This window comes from Fopius arisanus, unplaced genomic scaffold (assembly GCF_000806365.1).
Source record: "Fopius arisanus strain USDA-PBARC FA_bdor unplaced genomic scaffold, ASM80636v1 scaffold00197, whole genome shotgun sequence".
Classification (NCBI taxonomy): Eukaryota; Metazoa; Arthropoda; class Insecta; order Hymenoptera; family Braconidae; genus Fopius; species Fopius arisanus.
This window is the reverse complement of record NW_011887936.1, coordinates 88,367-101,973: the sequence shown is the minus strand read 5'-3', so window position 1 is coordinate 101,973 and position 13,607 is coordinate 88,367. Positions and strand designations below refer to the sequence as shown.

Here is a 13,607-nt window from a genome sequence, read left to right as displayed (position 1 = left end):
AATCGCCAAGTTGGTGACAGGTTAAGGGACTTTAAACGTTTAAAAATTATTAGATATTAGAAATTGGGTTAAGGCATCACGCAATCTCATGCAATCCGGGAGAAAGCGATAATAAATGTCTTGAATGTCAGTTAGGATGATTAATAATGAAGTTATGGATTAAAACGATACAGTTCGGCGTCCATTGTATATTTAAATTCGCCGCCGAAAAATCGCCCAGGGCGCCACATCTCAAATCCAAGCCGACGGCAGCCAAATCAAAGAGTGTCTAATATTCGGCGGTGAGTAATCCACTTCTTACACTCGTCCAGCAGTAGTTCGTGACTTTCCGTTTCTTTGCGTGATTTTGCGTCTCGGTATTTTTAAGGGTTAGAGTTCAGCCCCATAATTTTACCTTTACCGACGATCAACGTGGTTTCTCTTTCTTTCTTTGTTTTATCTACCCGGCCTTTCTCACGAGCGAATCCCAGAAAATTATCCATTTTCACGGCGGACTTGAATGAAATACGGCATTTCTCAGATTATCGCAAAGAGATAATCCTCATACCACATTCCAACGGTAATACTCACGGGCAATTATGCGTAACTTTATGTAAAATGTAAATCTAGACGAGAAGGACATTTCCGATCTTCCGATTACACCAATTTCATGGAATGAAGCAGAATTGTCTAAAAAATGAGCCTCAACATTTTAATACAAAACTAATTTCAAAACAGAGAGATCTGAATTCCATTCTGGTTTGAAGAGACTTTTATATCTTGTTTCGAATGAATGGCCCCTCTCCAGAATAGATCAATGAACGAAAGTATCCTAAATTGTGACAAATTCAGTTCATACTTTTCGACCATTCCACCGTGAATCACACAGAGTTAATCCAGCAATATATTATTAATTTAGTCATAGTAGGTTGTCATAATGGTTAGCGAATTCTCCATTTAATCTGGACTTATTTTGGAGTTATTTTTTTCTAAGAAGTGGAGGACTAATAGCTACTAATAGGCATTGTCGTCATCTGTTTTTTTAACCGTTCTGCATTTGTTTTCTTATTGCACTACCTTCAAGGAATAGAAATTAAGGTACTAAAGTGGTATAAAGAGAAGCAGGTAGTGATGAATAACCGTCCATAAAATGATCACAACAAGTTATGAAAATAGAGTGACTATATTAGTAAACCGCAGCACTTGTTTTTGCATGGCATTCTCCAATACCTCAACGAAGAAACTAAGGAGATATTTTTCTAACCGCCTTCACCACGTACGTCGCTGACATGGCAAAAGATAATTTCATGCCGATTCTCTATTTCGTTTTTCCCGAGAAACAAATCATCTTACCTACTGATTTTGCGTAATTGTCTGTGTTTATGGCTATAGTCTACTCCTATATTCCAATTTTGTGTATTGTACACGCAACCAGACCTAAGTAGCTTCTTGTCTCATTTAATATTGAACGAACATTTTACTTGGGTCTCTGTTCTTCACTTCTGATAGTTTCTTATCATACGTTCAGTTGATTTTTGTTCTTTAAACCATTCCGATTATTTAAAGCTGAAATGAATGTATTACCATTTAGTTTTGGTCTCTTCACATTCTGTGGCGTATGGCGACCATTAAGTTGGTCGACCGGGTTGAAGAAGTGTATTTATGACTGTTACAGTGTTTTTGTTGTCTCCTGTCTTTATTCTTACTGCTTAATGGAATTTGCAGATACGATTCGCTCATTGAGTGAAATTAGTGAATTCATTAATGCATCATTCATGCTCGTATCTGTAATTAACACGTCTTGTAAGACAGCCAATTTGTTTATAAAAAGGAATCAGCTTATACAATTATTGTCAATTCTTGATAATAATTTATGTCGGAGCCGTGGAACAGAAGAGAGAGCTATTCAAGAAGAATGCAATCGTCGTGTTAAGTATGTTCTGTTATTTTTGTAGTACAAAAATACCATTCACGAATGCCATATAAGCAGTGAAATGAAACTTCCCGTTCACATCATATTTGTGAGAAATTTTAGAACATGATGAAGTTGAAGCTACGGTTTGTTCTTTTCAAATACAAGTTGATTTAGGTAAACCAGATTAATTTACGATCAAATAAAACGTGATGAAGTTGGATTGAAAACCGCTGTTGAAATTCTATATGGAAAGTATTAATAACAGTGATGGGGGAAATAATGATGATGAAGTAATTTCCAGTAATTAAAAATACCTTCTAGAATGACAATTCGTTGTCATGCCCCAGAAATACCTAACAATTAAGAAAGACCATTAAACAATTAATCATTGATCTGGATCAGGCATGTGCAGCCTCTGCTATGAGAGCAAGTTGTGCTCCCAACCTCTATTAGTGCGTAACAAAGGGTACACGAGAGCCCATTGTATCAGGTGATGGGCCTGATCCACCAGGGTCGTAAAGGCCCTTCTCCTACTCTGAAATCAAACGAAGTGGGGGTAACCATTTAGAAAAGGAAAAGAGGAGAAATTACACAGAAATGAAAAAGCGGGGAAATACGTCGAAAATTTGAAAATTTTCCTTTTTCATTCGCATCACGTTTTTATTTATTTTCAAAGCTGATGTTATTAATATAATGTCAAAAAAAGCCTGTTAAATTTCAGAGGCGACGAACAAATTTGATAATGTCATGTTCCAATGCTCCCGCAATCATTTATTCCAGAAATAAAATTGATTCCCACAGTGATGGACTATTTATGGAATGCTTACTTTTGTTGAAATTTCATCGTTTTAGTTGAAATGCCTTAAAATTTGATATAAAATTATGACAAAATAGAGGGAAAATTATTGGAGGGCGCTGAAAGAGCGATATCAATTAAAGGGAGCTGCCAACTTTACTAACAAATAATAAAAGAACCACGTAGCATTCCCTATAACTTTCCTTCAATCCAGTGGAGGCTTTCGTACGTATTTTTGAAATTATTTTCGAGTAAACTTGGTAGATTCATTTTAATTAATATTGCTCTGTACCGCCCTTCAATCATTTTTTTTGACGGAATACGCCCACCGGTTTCCTGTGGTTTCCATTGAGCAGCATTGAAGTTCGCCAAAAATGGGCAAAAATATATTTAAAAAAAAACTAACTTCGCAGAATTTAATTAATCCATAGAGATGATCAAATCAAGCGCATTCGTCTTCCAAATTTCATTCAGGTTTCAACAAAACAGGTGTAAGAATTTCAACGAATCCACACATGATTCTATTCAGAAAATATTTTTGTTCAGGTTTGGATTTTTTTATTTTTTATTAATCGCGGCGGCTATTTTTCTTGCTTTACCATTTGGCAGATGTTTCATGGGACGTTCCTCGATACTTTAACCATGAGGTTGCCCACTACTGTCCCCACTATGATCCTACTAGGACTCTTATAATTGGCATGATTATAAACTTTATTGAATTTCTAATTCGAGTTTATGACTCTGCTCCGAGCTACCTGGAGGTTGCCCGTATCTGATCTGGATAATATGAGAACACTTAAAGTGGCACATATTATCCACAAACATGGTATATTGAACCAGAGACAATGTTATAACGTAAAATGATGAAATATAAACTGACCCGAATAATCGTTGATAATCTTAACGTATATTCGTCATAATGTGGCTCATTAGGGTGCAGAATCGGCACTTCATGCCGCCAATGGCTACGGCACCTGGGAAGTCATCCGATGCGTCTCCAGGTGTAAAACAACGAGAAAACACTCGTTGCAATCGAATCCACGATGAAATATAAACTCGTGAATTCGTTGCCACGGGGTCAGCTCGTCAGACGAAGTCAATTAGTAATACGACGAGTTATTAAGTAACCTTCTTGTAACTTATAATACCTAATATCTACGGACTCAGACAAAAACTTTATTTGTTTAAATAAATCGTTTAATTGCTGAAGGAGTTGATTCTCTCTGAGACATATTCATTTCGAATGATCGAAGTGATCTGTCTCTATCAACGAACTCGTCGGCTCGGGTTCATTATATCGTGGTCAGGTCTCATGACTTACCTTACCTACAAAGGCGTCATTCCTGTTCCCATGATTTCTCAAAAGATACCGATCAGTACGGCCTAACTGATAAGCGAGCGTTTAAAGCAGTCATGATTGTGAAGAATTAAGGGAAAGTGTGTTTAGATTGTGCTTTGTGTGTAACGGGATTTTTGGAAATCCCGCACATTAAACTAAATTTTGGGTCAAGTTCTCTAAAATTCTGCCACCTCGACTCTCTCCCGGGAATTACTCGAATCGTCGAGGGATGTGGGGACTGGGGCCCAAGTACTTAGGGTGTTGGGAAGCCTAAAGACAGACAACAGCACAGGGCGGACACGTGGAATCATTCCCAGCTCCCCTACGAGACTTGCTGGCATATAGCATAGGACTCATACTGGCGTATGAGCGCTCCATGTTAGATGGGGTGGGCATTCGAGCGGCTGATCCTTCGAAGGGGTTGTTCGAAGGGGTCAGTGGCGACATTCGAATTCGGCCTGCTCCAGGAGAGGCTAATGCCAGGGATATCCTACCTGCGGCGAGGGCAGCACGTCCCGGCACACGGCAGTTCACCCAGCCGTAGTCGAGACTACGGGGGCATCGGCACTACTGCCGACACTGCCCACTCACTCGGCAGAGCCGCTTCGGCTGGCTCCCAGTGCGGACCACTGGCAGCTACCTTCTGAGCCCTTAGGAGGCTCCCAATGCCCTGCATTGGTCTTCGTCGTTCCCTAGGCGAGGGTTATCCTCTCCCTGGTAACACTCTCTGAGTGAGAGCAATACTCTCCTCGAGTGGTGTCCTCTAGGTGAGAGCCATATCCCCGCCGGTGGCGTTCTCTGGGTGAGAGCCATCCTCTCCCTCGGTAAGTTCTCTATATTTGGGGCTATCCTAGTGGGCCCGTCACGCTCTCGATAGTGTGCAAATGGGGAGAGTTAATCCCCACGCTCTCGGCCTACCGGCACTCCGCTATCTTCTGTCGCGCTCTCAGCGAGGTAGTTCTATAGGTTGCCCTCCGCGACTCGGATTCCCGCAAGTATGCTCTCGGTGTCCCGAGTCTAGTCTCGCAACTTTCTTTATTTTATGGTTCGGTTATTGAACTCGCGTATCTGTGGACCCCGGCCCTCTTTCCATGACCTAGCATCCTGAGCGACCCCAGGTCTTCCCGCTTCCGTTCCCTTCGTCATCGGCTTCAGCCTCTTGCCGGTAGTTTTACGATCACACCCCGGCTGGTGTGGTTCACGGGTTTGGTTTTACGGATTTAGGATTTTGTGTTGTCGCGAGGACGAGTTGCAACCCCCCTCGTCCTGGCCCTTCGTGCTTTTGTTTTTCGGATTTAGGACACTTCTCGGGAATTGGGAGGTTTACGGACCTCGCGTGAGGCATCCGCCCTGCCTCACCCTCCTTCCGGTTCGTACGGTTTTCGTTAGCTTTTGGCCCTTAAAAAGTTAGGTGGTGCCCACATTAACTTGGTTGGATGTTTAGGATGTGAGCATGGGAACGGGTGAAGGTAATAACTATCCGGCACGAGGTCCGGGAAAAGTGTTACAGTGTTTGCCGGGATTTATCACGTGGAAAGAGAAAGCGTTTAGAAAATGTGCTGAGAAAAGTTTAGAGGACATTCTTGATGGTCTCGCGATTTATTTCCAGTTACAGCTCCAATAGACATCGATGAAATCCCACCACATTCTATTATAATATATGAAAACTGCATTAGTGTAGGTGATTGTATTTCTCGTGGAGTCTGAGAATCAATCATGGAAGTGAGAATCTCAAACATCCACCAATCTGAAAGAACCCACCAAAAACTTGTCAGAGGATTTCCCCTGGATACTTTCTGGAAGAATTCTCGAATGATCTAGTCTCTATGCACCTTAATCAGTTATCAAGCAGATTTGCTTGGAAAACCCCATATGAAATGATCATGAAGAAATTTCTGCTACTCCGAGGAATTTCGGTGGCGGGACTCACAAAGTCGAGTCAGTATCAGCAGTACCTGGCAGAATGACTGAAGTCCCCCAACGTCCGAGTCGATTTCTTTTCATCGGTTCGGCTCAAAATACATCAATGATTAATCCTTCCATCAGGGCCATTAACGGTCATCAATTTGCAAAAATTAAATGAATTAATTTGAATTTTGCCAACGTTTCGCACACTATGTGTATTCCTCATCAAGGCAATATTTATTTCTGTTAAAAATTAAAATACAAAACTAATTAATCATATTGTAAGCTATTATTAATTATCCATTTAAAATAGAGATTCAAAAGCGAAATACCTGTTGCTATCAATATGGAACAGAAGAAACTGACATACATTAGCACTAGGGTACAAAAACAAAATATCACTATAATACGTCAACAGACATTCATGGCGCCAAACATATTTTCTTTCAAAAAACTACAAAGACATAAAACAGATGAACTAATTATAAATATTAATCAATCTATAATAACAGTTCCCTATTTTTTTACAATCATTAATAAAATTCACAGTCCTATTATTAAATTTTTTAATATAAAACATTTCTAGAATGTCTAAATTTTCTTTTCTATGAGCAGTTCCTAAAATTCTTGATTCATTAAAATTAAATCTATGACCGGTACTTTCAACATGAGCAGAAAGTCCTGAACGATATGTTTTCGGTTTTTCTTCACTATATTTATGAACCTGCACTCTATCTTTAAAATATCTTATCGTTTGTCCAATATATACTTTATCACAATCACTACCCGGAATTTTATAAACCACATGTGATTTCTTGTCCATCTCAATTTTATCCTTAGTTGTGCCAAACCTCCTTCCTACCTTATTTTTATTAGTTGAAATAACTCCAACGTCGAATTTAGAACAACATGATTTAAGATTACCAGTCAATTCAGATGAAAAAAAAAACTATTAGAGTCTTTTTAAAATTTATCAGATTATTCGTCAAATTATTATTATTATCATGCAGTAAAAAATGAAGTCTACTGCCAATCACGTCATTAATAAATCCAACCGAATAGTCATTAAAAACCAGCAACTTCTTTACATAAGAAAAATTAGAATTCCAGAAGACTCTATCAGAAATCTTGATTATTCTATCAGTCAAATTAGTAATAATGTTCCTTTTCTGGTACATGGGATGCATCGAATTATAATTAAGAATTCTACCAGAATACGTAGGTTTTTTAAACCAGTCAAAAATGAAAGTGTCATTCTGTTTAATTATTAAAACATCAAGAAAAGGTAATCTATCATTCTGCTCTGTTTCATAAGTGAATTGCAGTCTAGGATGGTAACTATTGAAGTTTGCTAAAGTTTGCTAAATCATATTTTTAAGAATACAAGTAATAATATCATCCACATATCGAAAGAAAAAAATACATAAATAAATATATCGTGCAAAAATATTATATGCAAGAAAACTCCATGACGAATGTATCGTGTGCAGTAACATCCCGCATATCAAGATATCCGATAAAAAGCAGTTAAGTAATAAATGAAATTAGACTTCAATTACGCGTGGCTCTTAACACAGCTTCTTTTTAAAATCCGGATGGAAAAATATAGGAACGATTGAACGTTTGACTGGAAGTGGTTTCATGTCGTATAATGTGTGACTCTTGTTCTGCTAAGCATTCCAATGTCTCTAGACGTTCCTTCAGAGGAAACTAGAAGATTATAATCCTTCAGATTGGGCTCAAGACGAGGGGAACGGTAGATTTCAATAATTCAGGTCGATTCAAGTTTTTGAAAATAAGTAATCGGGTGATTCCTCGAAAATAGTGATTATCACGAAATGACTCTTTCCCTCATTACTATAAGATAATATTTGTTACTAAGGAAGGCAGTCAGTGCTGAAGATTATCCATGTTGTTACCGTGTCTTAACTAATAAATTTATTCATTCTTGCTCCACCATATTACACATTGTACTTGATCAATTATTCATTACCTATTGAAACGTGGCCAATTTTCCCATAACACAAACCGGACGTTATCCGCCCTTCTTTCTCCGATCAAATAAAAAAACCGATGTGGGCGCCAGTTGCTCTTTCTCCTCGGAAGCAACAATCCGGGTTAAAACCAAAGCGGCACCTAACCTCCAGAAACGAAACCATAAACGTAAATTAAAATGAGACGATCGGAGGAAAGGTGGTGATATTCCGCGCTGCTTAGGGGGGAAGTTGCGGAGAGTGGGGTGGGTCGAGTTGGAAATGAGGTTCGGGCCTAAGGAACTTAACTCACGGGAACTAACGGAACTTGAGAAAAGTCGATATATTTCAAAATAAATGTATACAGGTTGTACAAAATTACGGGAAAGAGGGATAGCAATAGAAGACCAAAAGAAAGGTCGAAAAGAATAGTGAGGAAGGAGATCCTCGGCGAACCGCAAAATATAACGAACCGTATAAGAAGAATCACAACGAAAACAAGGTCAAGAAAGATAGGAATCGAGCGTAAGTCCCGCAAGGCACCGAAAGAGAGACACAAACTCGCGAGTGCGACCCTATGGGCCCCCACTAATTTCCCGCACAAAAAAGGGGTGCGATTTCCTTTGGCATAAGGTCATTCCCGCATGGCGGCTTTTCGGGGGAGGATGCAAAATTCTCCACGCCGAAAAAACCAGAAGCGATCACTACGGGTACTCGGGCGCTCGGGCACCTCGCGACCGCCCTGGGCGCCGGTAAGCGGAGCAAAAATACTCGAGTCGCACATGCCATCTAAAGCATCGGTGATGTTCGCCGGCGGAGAGGCACGCGAAAAGGGAAACTGATTCCCGAACATTTAAAAAAACAAAGAAGAACGGAAACTAACACGTATCCCGCGACGAGAGACTCGTACGCGCCACGATATCTCTACCGACTCGCTATACGGTTCACCGCTGTACGCGAACCGGATCGCGTTAATTCAGTCGCGAGATAACTAATCACACAGCCCCCGGGTTTCGCCCAAAAAAATATAACGGGAGGGTAGGGACATTTCTCTAGGCAGTGTACATCCGCATGACCAATAGGGAAGGAAAAAGAGACACGAATATGAACGGGACAATCACACCAAAAACCGCCAATTCACTGACTGCGATTCAAGAGACCCTCCGAGGTATGTGGGGGAGGGGGGGGGGGGTCAGCTGGGGATCTCTCCACTCGTACTGGGCCGTTCATTAGCTGTAGCGGTATACTTGGGGTTGGGTGGTCCCAATCTAGCCCAGATGGGCACCTTGGAGATGGCTCCTCGGGCGGTATTGGGGGCAGAAGGAAAGTGGAGCTGCAGGCTGGGGTTAGGGTTGGCCTGTCGCTAGAGGTTTGCGTTCTCCCTGGAAGGGGTTCCTCGTGTCGGGAGAGGAGGGTGACACGAGGTGCAGTTCTGGGATTGGGTTGCGGGGGTTCGCTAAGCAAGTTCCTTCTCACAGCATCCTTGACCTTCTCGTGGCGGGCATCTGAGAGATGGCAGGTGAACGGAATTGCGGCTGGATTAGCGATGATGGGACGGTTGGCTACGGCAGCAAGGGTTGGCTGTGGCGGGAAGGAGAGTATCTGGGTGGGGCCCGCGAGGGGCGCTGAAGGTGCGGGTGGAGATGTGGGGATCGCGGTTGGTTCCTGGGTTGGCAGGGCATTCTCCAGTTGCACCTGGCGGAGTTCCTCCGCAATGCAGGTCGCATACCAATCCTCTTTTTGGGGAGTTCTGGGGGCGTTCTCCTTTAGGGCTTAAGCTGGGGCGGGGAACGGTGGCATTACTGCAAACTCGTAGAGCGGCTGTTCATTCAGCAAGGAGGTGGCAAATAACCTCAGAATGGCCATTTTTTTTTTTAAGAGATTTAGAGGAACTTTGCATAGGTTCCGGCAGAAGTCTTTGAAGGCCAGATCTGAGATTCTTACTCAGTAAACTCCATTTTTCTTCCTCTCGTCGCCTGATGCCTGCATCCCACTGATCTCTATATAACTGGATAGACTATCCCTATGTTCCCACTACGTTGACACTGAGGCAGTACTGTAGGACAAGCAGCGCCTCAGAATAGTAGCTCGAGTACTACAGTGCCCTTGACTGCGCATGCGCATCACCCAATGGAGGGTGATCACGGATAAACATGCTTCTCCCCTTCCACTGACAACTGCTCTGAGCATGCGCACTTGATAGCACTTTAGTTCCCGGACTACTATTCGGAGGCGCTGATTGACTTTCAAATCGGCCTCACCAGGGGAATATGCAATAGTCTATCCCAGGCATGGGCAAAGTGCGCTCAATCGGCTCACCTAGCTCCCAACCCCCATGAGGCCAATGACCATAAAATAAGGGGTCCTATTGTACCGTGCAGGTAGTTGGAGGGGCGAAACCACGATGGTTGGGTCAGAGTGGGGGTACCGTTACGTCAGTCAACGCGCAAAAATTGAATTTTTGAAGGAAAAATATGAATATTTTCCTTGCTGTATTTTGCATTCTTAAAAAATATCAATTAATCATTTTTCCCTCGATCAACTTCCGCATAAAACTCCGTTGAATTAATCACTCCAAATTGAATAATTCGGCAGCAAATTAATCGAAAAAAACAGTTGAAATGATTTTTTAATTTATGTTTATATTGTTTAAACCTTTCCTCAGCAGTATTTTAAAAATTTGAAAGAGTTTTTACCGTGAAAAGGCACAAGGAAAGAAGAAATTTGAATTCCTTAATTTCATGACGTTTTGACTTTATTTCATTATATCGATCCCACTTTTAAACATTTAAAAATTCATCCATTTCCAGTTAATCACGAAAATGAATAATTACTGCAGAAAAGCATAAGAATTATTGGCAGAGACCGATCGAGCAGAGGTAACTGAAAAATGTTTACAGAATCAAAAATATGTGGTCTGGCTGACAATTGTGGAGTGAGTGTCTGCCAGACAATTATTTGGGATTTGTTCCAATATGAATATTGAAAGAACAAATAGATTCATACCAAAAATGGAGTTAAAAAAATTCGTTCATACAAATCATTTGAGAGAAATTTCCTCGCCGAATTTTCATGGTAAAATCATTTTGAGTTGTCTTCTTTGGCTCATATATCGGCAAAAAATATGAAAAATAGATTAAAATGTAAGGAAAAACCTCATTCGTTTCAAACCCAGCGCTTTCTGTGGCACATTTGTATTGAAAAAAAACTTCTAAAAGAAATCTCATGAACTTTCAATAGAATTATCGGGCGAGCCTGATAATAGTTTCCGTTAAATTGTTTTTGTGTTATCAACCCAAAAAATTTTGACTAAAAACAAATTCCTGTGGAATTCCTCTTCAATATCTCAAAACTTGTTTTAGGCAAGCCTTTGAAAAGTATTGTAGGCTGCCAACGATTTTTTATTTATATCAAATTATGAGATGTCAAGTTCATAGGTGGAAATGCTGGCGCATATGGTTCGGGGTAGTCCCCAATTTTCCGGAAACGATGAATAGGGCAGACTCTGTGGCGGTGCCGATGAATTTTAAATTTACCCCGAAGACGTACCTGTCGAAGGGTGATTTTATTGAGAGGGTAGGTAGCCTGTTATAAGCGGGATGGCGGGTGGGATAAATTCCTTTGCTTTAACCCCAGTGATTGGTCAAAAACGATTTTACAATTGGGAAAAGTGGGAACAAGTATTTTTCCATAAAATTCCCTCCTTGCTTTCCACATTCAGTCTGTTCTTTTGGAGTGAGAGATACACAAGTGTATTTAACTACCAAGTGCCAGTGCAGATTATTCCGATATCTTTTTTCTTCAAAATTTATCTAGGATCTCTTTTAATTTTCAATTTTGTCTGTGAGTTGTGATGGAGTCTCAGGGTAAGAAATTAAAAAAGTTTCATTTTAATGGTGAGTGGGAGATATCTTTTGCATGTTGTGAAATAAGGGGTAAAGTAGTGTGCATGTTATGTGAAACAACGTTCACGTGCCCAAAATCGCTCAATATCGGGAGGCACTACAAGAATAGTGACGCTTAATTTGACATTGATTTTCCTCTTTCTTCGGAAGCTCGTGGCAACGAAATTCGTGTCATGAAAGCAAAGCAGTTGTCATCGTCAGATGCAACTGTTTTGTGTATTAACGATTCAGTAATAAATTCCGCAAATGTAATGCCTCCCCAAATTGAACGATCAAGCCCAGTGTCGAAGTCCCGTAAATACAGTTTTAATTTGAGGTGGGAAAATTTATTTGCAAACTCTAAAATTGGAGAAAAAGCCTTCTGCTTATTATGCGACTTCGAATTCGCAAGCATGAAATCGTTTAACTTGGAACGACATTTTAACACCCGTCATGGTAGTTTTAACGCAGAATTTCCTCTCCATTCGGATGCGCGATTGAATAAAATCCGTGTTTTAAAAGAAAAAGAAAATCAGATCAGTAAAGACCACGCAACCGTTTTATGTAACGATAATGCACAGACCGCGAATCTAATGTCCTTTCAAACGGCATATCAAATGGCTAGAGACTGTAATGATTTTTCCTCTATGGCCTCAGCAAATACTCAAAAACCCTAGCCCATTAAATCGATAACCGAAAACACGGCCAAAACCATTACCTTCGTTCTCGCAACTCTGACGACTCTGGAACGACAAAACCGAAAAATCTAAACGAGCTCCGGGGGTAATCAGCAGCTCTTTCCAATTCTTAAAAATGTGCTTAGGGCGCCAGCCGATTTTTAGCTACGCGGAATCGACGAGCCATAACCGTAACTCTAACCGTATTCAAAACTCAATTTTTCACTGATCATCCCCAGAATTTCCTAACATATGAACTAAACCGAGAGCCGGGGAGGTACGAGGGTACGGGACTGCTCGGTTGCTCAGTGTGCGGGTCGTGGAGAGAGGGGTGGATTCGTGGACGAGAGCATCAATTATCAAAATCGGAATAATCTCAAGAACCCGAATCAAGACTGAAGAATTCACCGCGACAAGGATGGGAGTTGGAGAAAATAAAAACCAAGTGCTATTGTCCTTACATGTTCCACTATTGATCCAAAATTAATTTTTATCTACCACCAAAATCGTTATTTATATAAACTCCTAATTCTAAACTTAATATTCAACTAATATTAACGCAAAAGACCTTCTAAATTGATTGTACAGGGTAGGCGGGAAAGATAGGGAACTGTAGGGAGTCCTACCCAAGAGGCGAGAGATAGCGTAGGGGTTCGAGCGAGAGAGAGAGAGAGATACGACCTTTTAATTCCTACCGATTAGTCGATAGGGCCTAATTCTAATAGGTAGCGTTATCCTGTCGTTTGGTAGCCACTTTACTCTGTTTGGTAGCTCAATCCTGATTAATTCCTTAAATCAGGAATATTTTTCGGTTAGGTAGCGGGGTAAACATTTAGATAGCGAAACTGGCCCGCAGCCATAGGGAGCCATTAGGTAGCTTATTTCCCTCATTAGGTAGCGTTATCCGGGGTTTTGGTAGGTGGGTCGGTAATTCGTGGCGAAATCTGCCTTACTTACAGGGCAGCCACCACACCGGGGGTGTAATAAAATTTTCAGGTAACGAAAAGGTCCTCAGACGCAGGGAGGTCTTAGGTAGCCTGATTTCATATATAGGTAGCGCAATACGGGGGTTTGGTAAATAACCCCGCGACGTCTGGCTAAATCAGTAGCGCCAAGGGGGTAGGTAACCCTGCGAGGGG

General features: G+C 41.1%; 1 protein-coding gene across 1 annotated transcript in view; it reads left to right on the top strand.

Annotated features, from left to right (window-relative positions):
* Window positions 1-1,519: 1,519 nt before the first annotated feature.
* The window catches only part of LOC105272523 (odorant receptor Or1-like), an 89,984-nt gene continuing 77,896 nt past the window's right edge, over window positions 1,520-13,607 (top strand). Inside the window, exon 1 of the mRNA XM_011314691.1 lies at window positions 1,520-1,912. Within this exon, the coding sequence (XP_011312993.1) occupies window positions 1,551-1,912 (362 nt within the window). The 5' untranslated portion in view covers window positions 1,520-1,550. The remainder of the gene's footprint in view (window positions 1,913-13,607) is intronic.